This window comes from Enhydra lutris, unplaced genomic scaffold, assembly GCF_002288905.1.
Source record: "Enhydra lutris kenyoni isolate GAN:26980312 unplaced genomic scaffold, ASM228890v2 scaffoldscaffold59, whole genome shotgun sequence".
NCBI lineage: Eukaryota > Metazoa > Chordata > Mammalia > Carnivora > Mustelidae > Enhydra > Enhydra lutris.
The window spans coordinates 7,139,970-7,153,104 of record NW_019154143.1 but is presented as its reverse complement, the minus strand read 5'-3'; the positions used below and the strand labels follow the sequence as shown (position 1 = coordinate 7,153,104).

Sequence of the window (13,135 nt, the reverse complement as noted above, 5' to 3'; positions counted from 1 at the left end):
TTGAACATTGTACGGTTGCGGGGCACCTGGGTGGCACAATTGGTTAAGCATCCGGTTCTTGGTTTCAGCTTAGGTTGTGATCTCAGAGTCATGAGATCAAGCTCCACATCAGGCTAGGTGCTCTGTGCAGAGTCTACTTAAGACTCTGTCTCCCTCTCCCTCGGTTCCTCCTGCCCCCCCCCACAAATAAATAAATAAATCTTAAAAAAAGAAAATTGTGTCCCCAGAAGTCAATTATACTAGTGTAAGAAATGGAAGACAGGAGCTAGAAATGGCATTGAAAGAGTTGTTGATTTACAGGTATAAGTTATAGGTAGGGCTGTTTGTGAGGTGGCTACCAAAAGCCCAATGTGTACATTAATGAAAGGGAATAGTGTCCAGAATGCAAAAGGCAAAAGACCTTCCCCGATGCAGGTGAATTAGGTGTCTCTTAAAGTTACACTCAGCGCCACACATCATATTCTATGATTCTATGACTTAGCGCTCAGAGGAGCATGGCCAGCCTGATGAAGGAATGTGGAGCAAGGATTGAGGTTGATATGGGAGTAGCCAGCTTCAACTGCCTGGAGGAATGGCATACAGGGCAAGACTGGACCTTTTCCATTGGCCTGTGGTCCTATGGGGTCTGGGCAAATGAACAGAACCTAACAGTTAGAGCCACTAAAACTTGGGTTGTGAGATCGTGAACTCTATAACAGCTAAGACTCTGAGGTTTGGCACAGGTGACCATTTGGTAGGCAGATTTTAAAGGAATGCATGTTACACAGAGAGTTGACCTTATCAAGCTCTGAAACCCTCCCAAAGCTTTAAGTCCAAGTATTCTCTAATACCCACATGTTTCATTTGATAAAAGCAAATGCCTGCATTCTTTTCTTCTGTGCTTTGACAATGCACAGATTTAGGAATCTGAGTAAATTGTGTTTTGAGATCTCTCTTGATAAGAAACTATCTTGCAATATGGCTGGTGGAAAAATTGCTGATACCGTCTACTTTTCATAAGAGAATATATACGTAAGTACTTCCCAACCATTAGGTTTTAGGAAAATCCAGAACAAGAGGTAAATTCTTGTTTGGGGATGAATCTTTGCATTACTGATTTAGTGACAAATAGAAACTGTTATGAGTGGGAAGAGATGAATAAATGTTTTCTCACTAGAAATAAGATAGAAGCACATAGAAGGGGAAGTGGAGAGAAAAGTTTTTAGATCCCTGAGTGAGCAAGACAGGGTTTAACTCAAGCCCTCATGTATCAGATGGGGGAAGAGAGGGAGGGAGAGACACTAGAAAGCAAGAGAACAAAAAATTCAATCAAATCACAATTTGTCATGTTTCCTCTTAAAATGAGGAGGGGTGAATTTGCAGATTGCTAAGGTTTCTTTCATCTTAAACATCTACAATGCTGTCAGAAGCTTTGAAAGCAAAGAGAAATGGAAATCTACAACTGAAGAGAAGAAATCTTCTTGTAATTACTTTGTATCAGGTTGAAAAAAAAAAGTGATAGCTATGGAGGAGAAAGCCCATTCAATCAGGTAAGCTTGTTAATTTGTTTGAAGGCAACAAATCTTTGTGCTCATAAACTAAAGAGACACAAAATCAAATCAACCCGACTTGGAAAAAAAAGGAATAATATTTCATAAAGAACTCAGGCCCAAAACAATATGTGTTGAATGGAGAAAACCAGTGTGGTGATCTAGCTTCACAGTTAACTGATTTATACATTACATGGGGCTGTTGAGTAACACTTGCTGGGCTCGGATCATATGAATGACAGTGTGACCGACAGATGTCATTCTATATCCATCTGTCATACTCCTGGAAAGCATCTGATCGTTCTCATTATTTCCTTAGTTGGAGGATACTCTTACAAAATAAAAAATGGACTAATTATAGGTAAATACCTAAAAATAATTGAAAGCCAGACCCTTCCTCAGGTTCATAGCAGCATGCTATTCCCCAAACTGTCTTCCCCAATGTAGTCCGGTTTCCCAAATTCTAGAATGAAGAGCTAGATATAAACCAGGGTGTTTGATTCAAAAACTACATGGTTGACCTTTGACAATTAGAAATGGAAATAAGAACTTGTTCTACTCAAGTAGAGATTGCAAAATGGTCACAACCATGATGCCCTCCATTTGTTTATTCTTTTCTGTGTTTAGTTGGTCCCCAAGGTCTTGAGAAAGATCATATATGGCTGACTCTACCAAAAATGTATCATATCTAGAAAATAAATTACAAAACAAACATGGTGCATCAGTGTTTTCAAATTCCTAAAAAAAGGCAACATTTTATCTATATAGCACTAGGCATTAAAAGTATTCTCAAATGCAACTTTGAATCAAGATGTGAATGATGTTATGCTCAACTTGCTTCAACGAGACATCATGTGTAACAAAATGTTCCCTGGGCTGTTAGGCCAAATCCCAACTCAGCCACTTACCAACTCTGTGATTATTTTACAAAGTCACATAAACTCTCCGAACTTTAGGTTTTTCCAATGCACAATGGGATTCATAATGCTTACCTTGCAGCATTATTGTAAGGATTAAATAAGATCAGGTATGTGAAAAAGTTTAGTTTAGTGCCTATCGCTTAGGAAACACCCTGCCATGCTCCCTCCCTCCGTTCCTTTCTCCTTTTCTTTTCTTAAAATCAAGCAGCTTGGGGAAGCAGTGGTGATGATGACTCATTCAAACAGAATATAGATTCTGTGAAATCAGGATACTCAGATCACATTGATTTGCTGCCTGCCTTCTGACAAGTAACAGTGATGGACTATGGCACAGATGTCTGTAAGGGGTTCACAGTTTTACAAAAGACTTTCGCATGTCCTCTTCTGGTCCTCACAACAGCTCTCTAATGTGGGAGTTAGGAAACTCAGTTGACAGATGAGGAGCTGAGGTTCAGGAAGTTCAAGTCCCACTCCCAGACAAGCTCTGAGAACTAGAAATTGTGGTAAGTCTTCTGACCTAAGTGTCCACTGCACCCCAGTGGCCTCTTTCTCCAACTGTCAAAGCGCTCCCTGAAGGGAAACCCTGAGCACCTCTGCAGGGACACACACCAACACCTGGTCTACATTAGATGCTCAGTTACCTGCAGGTGTCCAGCCCTGGAGTTCCCTTTCATGATCAGTTGTGCGGCTGCTGCTTTTGTTCTCATGCTCCAGGGTGGGGTCCACCCAAGTTCTGTTAGGTCAGCAGTTGAAGTGATGCGTTCTCTTCTGTTGGTGATTTTAATGATTTGGCTACTTTTGTAGTTATATTTAGGAAGTCCAACCTGTCTCAAGGAAACCATTTGAAGGGCCATGGGAAGGATTAATCGAATGCAGCTTGTTATCTTTCCATTAGGGGAATCCATAAAGCTGAAAAGAAGGATTCTGCGATAAGAAGATCCTTCGCTTAGGATCCTATAAAAGGAAACTGCCCCCCACCCCATACTGCCTGCTCCTTTACTAATGCAGAGGAGGGACTTGAAAGTATTACGTGGCCTCTAGTAAGCCTGAGAGGGCGCACATACTGGCAGATTACTCTCTTTGCCATCACATAAAAGATGCTCCAGGTGTTTCATTTTTAATTTTCCACTGTTCTTTGCAAGGACCAAACTTTTAAGTATAGCCCTGATGGTGGTGGATGGACATCCTATTTCTTTTTCCCTCTCTAAGACAAGGTAATTGTGCATCGTACATGGCACTCTGCAGTCATTTTTAATATTTAAAGGGCATCTGAGTTGGAGATTAAAATTTATGAAGAACAGTGTGATCCCAGGGAAGAAGATAGGAAGCCATTTCTACTTTCAAATGTAATAAAAAAACAGATGGACCTCCCATTCCAGACATAAGTGCTACAATATTTCAGATAACTTGTGATGCTGGAAACCTACCGAAGGAAATTTCTCTCTCTGCCCCTTTCTGTGAGTGCGTGTGCGTGTGCGTGTATGCGCACGTGCGCACACGTGCACACACACACTTATTTTGCATTGCACACATATAGATCATGAAGATAATTCCAGAGGGTAAGATTCAATTTTGTTTCTAAAAGCCTAGACTGTAACCTCAGGACCCAGCATGTTGACTAACCAATTAAGTAATAACAAGGAAACACAGTAGAATACTAAGTGGAAGACAATAACACTAACTACCATGCTCATCATTATCTTGAACTACCCTCACTTGGAAGAGATGATCTAATTATTCCCTTGTGCATCTCTCATGGGAAAGGTGTTATTATTTCCATCTTGAAGACAAATATAATGTCTACTCTCGATTTATAAGTGTCATTTCTTCTGAGAAGCTTCACTATTTGCTTTCTGGCTCATCTTCATACTATGAGTCTCAGACAGCCCAAATTAAGTAATTTTGTAGAATTAGAGGCAGAATGATCTGTTTCCATAAATGATTAAAATTCAGTGTTTCCCAAATTGTTTTAATCATATACCCTATGAAGTTACAAAATGTCCAAAAATATAGAATATAGGAACTTATAAGGATCATATACAAAGTGAATATAGCCATAAAGTCTAGTGCTTTCCTTGAATTTTTGTAGGATGTGAGCAACTCTTCCCTCTTTGGGATGCGGAGATAATTCAGCCCATAACATGTGCTTTTATCTAAAATCATCTTTTGCTTTCAGGCAAGATATTAGAAATATGTAACCATATAGCGTGACACTATAGGAAGCAGTGATTAAAAGGGAAGTGGAGGCACATTAAAATTTTAAGGGTTTATTTGAGCAAATATATATTCAAATCAGGCAGAGTCCAGCCTCCATGGTTTAGGGACACTGCCAACCGGAGGGAGGGGAAAGGCTTTTGCGGAGCAGAGGCTGAAGTAAAGCAAGGAAATTATTTGATTGGCTGTAGCTTAAGTGGTTGCCTTACTTGGTAAAGCCTGTGGCTCTTGGGATTGGTTGCTCTAAAACTGTTTTCTCAGATACAAGTGTATTGACTGAAATTCACATGGCTTCGGTTGTGATTTGCCTTCATAGATCACCTAGGCATTAGAGCCACCTCTGTCTCAGGGCCGCCATCAGTCACTTTAACGTGGTCAACAATGCTTTCTTACTCTAGTGAGTGATACACTTTCCTACTAGCTGGCCTGACTTGAGTTCCTTCCTTCCCGAGTCTCCAAAGGTGATTCTGTTCATCTGCTGGGGGCTTCCTCCCAACACTTCGCTGGAGATGGTCCAAAACCTGAAAGGGGAAACTGTTTTCTCCACAGATCCCCAGAGTTTGTTTGCATAATGATTCTGACCACGTGCTCACGGAAGAGCGAGCCATGGCCTCGTCTCTCTTCCTGTGACATGACCAGTGACAAATGGAGACATTCCTCTTTTCGTGTTTTGCGAGAGGCACGGTTTCCTCAAAGGTCCTCTGCCTTAAGGGTTTTCCCAGTAATGATGTGTACCAGATGGCCTCACCACTGAGTGCCTCACAGAGAACTCACGTATTTGCTCCTTGCTGGTAATCTCAGGTCACACAGTCAGCTGGAAAGTCTGACAGCCTCACCTGCTGCCAGCGGCCTCAGCTGGACAAAGGAAAGTAGATCCCTGTTGACAAGGTTTGGGGCTGAGGGGGGAGGTGAACAAAGTCCTCGAGGGCTGGGGACGCCTGGGTGGCTCAGTGGGTTAAGCCCCTGCCTTGGGCTCAGGTCATGATCCCAGGGTCCTGGGATCGAGCCCCGCATCGGGCTCTCTACTCAGTGGGGAGCCTGCTTCCCCCTCTCTCTCTGCCTGCCTCTCTGCCTACTTGGGATCTCCGTCTGTCAAATAAATTTAAAAAAAAAAAAAAAAAGTCCTCGAGGGATTCTTTCCAAAATGGCACAAAACACGTGCATTTATGTTTGCCACCACTTCAAGAAGAGCTGACATTCAGTACCCCAATTTTAAAATAATGTGAGTGGAGATTATATCCCATTATAAATGAAGTCTCTGTTTTAGAATGTTGCTATTGATTTCCTGGTTCCTTTAAGTAGTAAGCTTGGTGCATTTCTTTATGCACTGATTATATGATGTATTGGCAGAACTGGATTGTGTGTACATGTATGTATATTATGTAATTAAGCAGTCCTATAAAGTCAGCGGAGGTTCGTGCATGCATTAATTCATTTAATAAGCCCTTAGCCAGCTTATCCCACATGTTGGAGATGGGACCAAACACTAGGGACACAAAAATGAACGAATTCCTGCCCTTGCTGGGCTCACAGTTAACTGGGGAGGAAAGGGTTTGGGTGACTAGTCTAGAGAGAGGTTCGTTCTCAAGAATCACCTATGCCACTTCCCCTCTACTCTAACCCCAGTCCTCCAGTTTCTGATTAAGTGTAGCCAGGAATTTGCTTTTCCAACAAGTTCCCTGTTGAGGCTGATACTTCTGGTCCCGGGACCATAGTCTGAGAACACTGATCTAGCGTCCCAAGTGTCAGAAGGCTAGGGAAGCTCTGAGGAGGAATTTCCAGCTCTGGTGGGAGGACAAAGGGGCTGTCCGAGGTTTCACAAAGGAAGTGAGTTTTAAAGGATAAGTGGAGGGGGGGAAGGGTGGAGGGATTAGGACATGCCAAACACATTTGGTTCTAAAAGACAAAAGTAGGAGAGAGTACTTATAGTTTGAAAAAAGTGCAGATAATTCCGTTGGCTAGGATGAGGTTTGAGTTTGAAGTAATTGCAAGAGAAGAAGCTGAAGACATATGTGGGGCCCAGGGCTATGACTGAGGGCCTGTCGAGCACTGTCCTGTAGCTGAGTATTTAACCATGAATTCGCAGAGCCTGGCTCCAAGCTGGAACAACCTTGGTTAGGAGAACTCTGTCATCATTCTCTTTTATCAAAAGAGGTTTCTTTCTGACCCTGGCACAGGGCTTCCCAGTCTTTTGGAAGAAATCCTGTACATGTCCCTGAAATGACAACTTTCACTGGAGGGGATAGGACTGTAGAAAGGATGTGTTGATTGCATAATAACCAGAACTGGGTGGGGGCTTAAATTTCTGCCATTGACCCATCAGCCACAGTGATGGGGTACGTCAGTAGCTTAATAATTAATTGGTTAATTATGATTGACTGAGCTTATGATTGAACCCTAAGCTTCAATCACCTCGACCTCCTGCTTACTCAGAGGGGAGGGATGACAAGGTCTAGGAAGGAGGGAGTTGGAGAAAGGAAGACACCACTGAGCCCGGATTGCGATGATATGTGCTTCTCCTCCCTCTAGGGGAAGACGACGACGACGACGAATGTGGGGAGGAGAAGCTGCCTTCCTGTTTCGATTACGTGATGCATTTTCTGACCGTGTTCTGGAAGGTCCTCTTCGCCTTCGTGCCCCCTACAGAATACTGGAACGGCTGGGCCTGTTTCATTGTCTCCATCCTCATGATCGGCCTCCTGACGGCGTTCATCGGAGACCTGGCTTCCCACTTCGGATGCACCATTGGCCTGAAAGATTCTGTGACTGCAGTGGTGTTCGTCGCGCTTGGCACTTCAGTACCAGGTAGAGAATATGTTTCGTATATGATTTCCCCCAGATGTGGCAGCCCATTCACCTCCTTGACCTTTTCTTTCTCACAGTTTCAAGGACTGTGATAACAAACAGGCCTATGAAAGGCAAGAGCCCAGAGGTATAAATACTGTCACCGCCAGAAGACTGTCATGGCAGTTTTCAAGGTTAGAAGGCTGGTCAGTATCATCATGATGACAGGAAAGCATTCCCAGAGGGACTGCCTAGAGAGCACAGACTGGTTTGACGGCTAGATCGATAGATCTGCTTCCCGTTACAGTGAGCACTTTCAAAAACACAACATTATGAGTCATCCTCAAGCACAAGATTTGTCTTTTATATATTTACTAACATTGGGTAATTTCCATGAAACTGTGTTGGTTGGGTAACGGAGATAAATACGTACTGAAGACCTGATACAATATTCTCCTGACCCAAAAGTTAATGTAAATTAAAAAAAAAAGAAAGAAAGAAAAGAAAAAAAAGTAGAAGTTGATCAGGACAGAGCAAAAGTAATCCCAGCCAAACCAAGCTGGCCAAGTACACACTTTGTGGATGTCTTTTCGTGCATTCCTTATAAGCTGAAGTCTTCTTCCAGTCTACAACCGTAGCTCATTGTATTTGCCCAGACTTCTAAGAAATCATCCTCCAAAACATGAACTTGACAGCAGTAATTTTCAAATTTCGGTGAGCATCAGAATTACCTGGGAACTTGTTTTAAAAATGACATCTTAACAATCCATAAACATAGTTGTTTTAATTGTGTTTATTTAGGATTTATTTTCATTTCTGTCAGTGTTTTGTAGTCAGGACTGCTTTGTATCACATCTTTTGATAGATTTATTTCTAAGTATTTGAGGACTTTGGGTGCTATTATGATGGTCTATGTTATGTGTCATTTTTTATTTATTTGCTGGAATACAATTAAATTTTATAGATGATCATTGTACCTAGTGACCTTATTAAAGTTACTTATTAATTAAAAACCCACCATCAACCTTTGGAGTCAGAAGGTCTAGAGGAAGGGCCCAGACCTGTGTGTTTTAAGCTCACAGGTGATTCTGGTGCACATTAGAGCCTACTATCACCAAAGTTCTAGTTGACATCCTGACAGACATCCAGATAACCCTGGCTTTTGGTTTTGATGCTGAAAACAAGTGCACTTTAAATCACATATTTATCTCTTTGCTGGAATTCACTAGTTGTTCTTCTGCACTCAGATATTTATCACGTCAGTGTCTCTGAGCCTTTCTTTACTTGTAAAATAGGGATAACCATACTGAACTTGCAGAGTCGTGACAAGGACTGGAGAAAACACCTATAAATTATGCATCTAGTAAAGCATTTAAAAAGTAGAAGGAGTTTGACTAAAACAACAGCTTTTGGTATTATTTATGAATTGCTGAGGGTGATCTGACCAGTGTAGATCTGATACTTGATCCTTGAGTAACCAGAAGGAACCTGTCCAGATGTAGAGTGGTGAGCCACTGCCCGTGGTGTTATCCAACTGATCCACCAAGGGGGAGTCCTCCTCAAGGGGCCTGACAAGGTTCTGGTGTCAGTGAATTAACGGAGGACTCAGGGGACCTAGGGGGTCCTTGTACGACTGCCTTAGCGAGTAGAACTATGTGAAGTCTTCCAGTTGACTGCTGATCTCTCAACACCAGCTGTTTCTAGCAGTGTCCAGTTTTGGTCTTTATTTTGATTTTTTTTTTTTTTTTCTGAAAATACCCAGAAATTTAACAAGCAGGAGGAAAGCCTTAAAATATTCATATTGTGAGTTGTTTTATTTAGAGAACATATACACCAAAAGGAACTAAACAAAACAGTTAGCCATCACTCTATCTCAGATTACTATAGGAATATGTTTTGGAGGCTACTCTCCCTAAGGCTTAAATTACTGTATCAAATGGTACTCAGGTTAGCACACTCTTCTGGCCCTGGGTTTAACCCTTGAGGAGAATATGTGCAAATTATGCTAATGAAAGCAAAATTAGGTCTCTCATCAGAGTTACTCAAAATCTACCTACCTCTCCGGAAAGTCAGCAGTTGGTCCTACCAAATGCATCTTTGTTTGCCAAATGATCAAAAAAAAAAAAAAAGGCTTTTACTACATAAAATCCTTGTTTCTAAAAATACACATTTTTAAAATTTCCCTGCTCCTCATCTCAATACCTCAAAACAGACTCCTTTTCTTGTATACTAGTCTTCCAAAGTAGCTCTGTTCCTCTCTTATATTAAACTCTCTTGAAAAGTGTGGCAGCTATACCATATCATTAATTTTTCTTTTCCTGTAAAATGAAATGTGGATTACACTAAACCTTCGTGTACAAACCTCATTTGTTCTGCCACTTAAAACCAGCTCAGAATCCAGGTAGGGGCACCAAGAGGTAAGAAAACCTGTTGGGGGAGAATACAACAGAACCATTAGCTGTCAAAATGGTTTCCCTTCACCACCATAAACTCTTCCCATTGGGAAATAGATTTCTTTGCTCTGTTACCAAGAGAATTCCTGTAATTTGCTGTGGTATGAGCTGTGCAGCATGTTTTCCGCACAGTGTAGTCACAGGTGATCTCATAATCATATTTATATAAACAGACATCCCCCCCCAAAAAAGCTGTGCAGATTGAACAAGATGCTGAACAAACATAATATTTCTGACTTTATTCTTGAACCCTGATGATTCAGAGCAGTGCTTTATTACCTCTTCTGACTCCTCAAAAAGACAAAAAAAAAAAAAAAAGGCTATTATTCCCAGATGACAAAGCCCAGTTGCTACAGGTGGAAAAGAGACCAATTCTTTTCACTCAAAGCTTACCACTAAAGGGCATTGGTCCTGAGGCCCAGTTTTTTTTTCTCTAGGTTGATGTCTTGATCCTTTTCCTAAAGTAGGAGGGCTCCAAGTGAGTGTTTGAGGTATTGCTGCCTCTTTGTAGGTAAGACCCTTGGATTCTCAGCTTCTGATGGCCTGCTCTAAGGCAGGATTATTTAAATACCTCATTTAAAGTTTTTTTTTTTTAAATCATATTCAGACTCTATGGAGAAAAGAGCTTCTCCCTCCTACCAGTGGTAATTGAGTGCTCATTATAATCTACTGGCAGAGGAGGACTCCTGAGGGTCTTCATGGAGATCAAGGGGGTCAAACTTAGGTAGGCGTAGAAGACCTTAAAGACTCACACTTGTTAAGAGAGCAAGAGCCTACTTTTCCTGAATCACCCTCTGCAGAGCTCCTTGTCTGGAGAAGAGGCGCTTCCTGAATGGTCTTCTTCTACCTTTAAATGTTGGAGTAAGTAGAGTGTGGTCTCCAGCTCTCTTCTCTTCCCCATCTGGAAGCCTGGCCTGTCCATCAGTCTTCATGGTGTAAATGCCACCAACACGCTAATGATTACCAATTGTTTATCCCACCCTCGAGTTCTAGATTCACATGTCAATTGCCCTCCCTATGTTGATGCTGGATGTGTAATGGGGGGCTCCAAATCACCATGCCCAAAGTAGAACTGCTTATTTCCACTGCCCATGGCCTTATCCTTCAACCAAACCTATTCCTTCCAGATCTTGCCTTTTTTCTGGAAAACAGTATCATCATCTAAAACAGTATGATCACACTGATCATCATCCTCATCATCAGTAACATATCAACAGTGCCCTTGATTCCTTTTTCCTCATCCCCACAGTCAAGACATTCAAAACTCCTACAGATCTTACCTCTACGGTGCATCCTGACAGGACCCATTTAGCTCTCTCTCCACCACCAAGTCCTGGTAGGCTGTTCTCTTGGATCCCTGCAGGGGCCTCCTCTCTGTCTCCATGCTTCTGCTAAGGATTGTTTTAAGATGCAAATCAGACTGCATTTCGGCCTACAATCTTCCGTGGGCTCCCTACACAGGATAAATGTCAGAAGTATCCCCCTGGCTTACAAAGACCTATGTGATTTGGCCCCTGACTGTCTTTCCATTCTGTTTTCCCCCTTCCCCACTGTTCTTGAGCCCCACTGTCTTGTTTACTGTCCTCCATGCCCCAGGTTCACTCCTTTCTCAAGGTCGCACTCGCTGTCTGAAATGCCCTTTCCCTTCATTTACACAAGACTGGTTCTTTGTCTTCAAGTATATCTCATCCTAAAAATCACTTCATCAAAGAGACCTTTCTTAACCACCAATGTGAAGCATCTTATATCACCTTATAATAGAGTCTTTATTACTTTCTGGACATTGCATTTGGTTTTGAATGTTACTGTCTACCTCTCACCACTGAAGTGTAAGCTTCATGGGAAAATCCTGCCCTTTCAATCTCTCATTATCTTTGGCTCCTAAAATCATGCCTAGCTAATACATAAGTAATGGAATTGTATATGCCCGTGTGCTTGTGTGTTTGTGTGGATGTGCTTTGTCTATAAATGAATGTACAAATCAGTCAGTTATACATTAGTATGAGTTACTTAAATGAGATGGCTTTCTTAACACCTAGAGACAAAAAAGATTTAAAGTTATGATTGAGGGAGATATGCCATACATACTTTTGTAGTGTGGCTTATTCTTGAGGAATATATCTGGGTAGGTTATTGTGGTAAGAAGGGCATGTGTAACTTAAGAGCATGGAGTCTCCTCTTTCACAATTTGGCTATGCTGGAAAGTGTGATGAGAAGTGAGATAGGTTGTCCCTTCTTCATTCTTTTCTCTGCTATCATCCCTGCTTTCAAGATCCCGAATTCAGGCCAATACTTTTAAAACTTTTGATACATTGTGTAGTGCTAAATAGGCATTTTGCAGTAGCCTGACTTGGGTCCATAACTATGTTACATCAGATTGTTTCTATAGAACACAGGATCAAAATTCAAGAGAAATTAATCCAACAAGTTTAGAACCCAGCCATTTTTGTAGTAGGCATTAACTGTATCATACACCTTTTTAGCTTACAATTATTTACTTGGATAATACTGGGTATATTGGGTCAAGATATCCCAGCTTCTATATCATGTTCAAAACATGATTTTCCTTTCATCTGTTGCTCTACTAGAGTCAAGTAGAAGCAAGCATCCTTCCTTAATTACAGAGAAATCTCTTAGATGTTAAGAAGTTGGGAATATTTTTACTTCACTCAGTTCTGCCTTGGTCTTTCTCCATACATCTTGATTAAGGCTTGTGCCTGAATCTCGCCTACTATCCCCTATAACTTCCAATTATGAGTTGTTTACTCCTAGGACCACAACACTTTAAAAATTGGGTATCCTAGAGCTGTTTCTTAGCCTCTGGCATTGTTAGATTTTCTGTTCATTTACAGTGTTTTAAATATCCTTTAAGTTTTGTCAAGTAGGAATTATTTCACTATAGAAATTTTAAGTCATGAAGGGAAAGAAAATAGATGATTTTAGGCATTTTTTCCCATTCTGTATATAGAACGTTTTGTTAAAAATAAGAGAGAAACTGTGTGCTATTTTAAAGTTACATTACTTCCAGATTTCTAACTATCATAGGAAGAATTTGACAAAACCTGGTTATCCTAGCTATTCCCTACATTCTCTTAGCACAGTATCAATGACAGTATACTGAGGGGATACAGGGATGGGAGCATTAGAACTCAATCCAGGAAAGCTGGACTTCCAATCATTACTCATTGTATGACTCAAATTGATTTTTTGACTCAGCCTTGGTTTCTTTGTCTGT

General features: G+C 41.2%; 1 protein-coding gene across 4 annotated transcripts in view; it reads left to right on the top strand.

Moving 5' to 3' along the window:
* The window catches only part of LOC111158430 (solute carrier family 8 member A1), a 330,022-nt gene that overhangs the window by 295,601 nt on the left and 21,286 nt on the right, over window positions 1-13,135 (top strand). For all 4 annotated transcript variants that reach the window (XM_022520439.1, XM_022520438.1, XM_022520442.1 and 1 more), the window contains one exon: window positions 7,193-7,468. In XM_022520439.1, coding sequence (XP_022376147.1) covers window positions 7,193-7,468 — 276 coding nt within the window. The remainder of the gene's footprint in view (window positions 1-7,192; window positions 7,469-13,135) is intronic.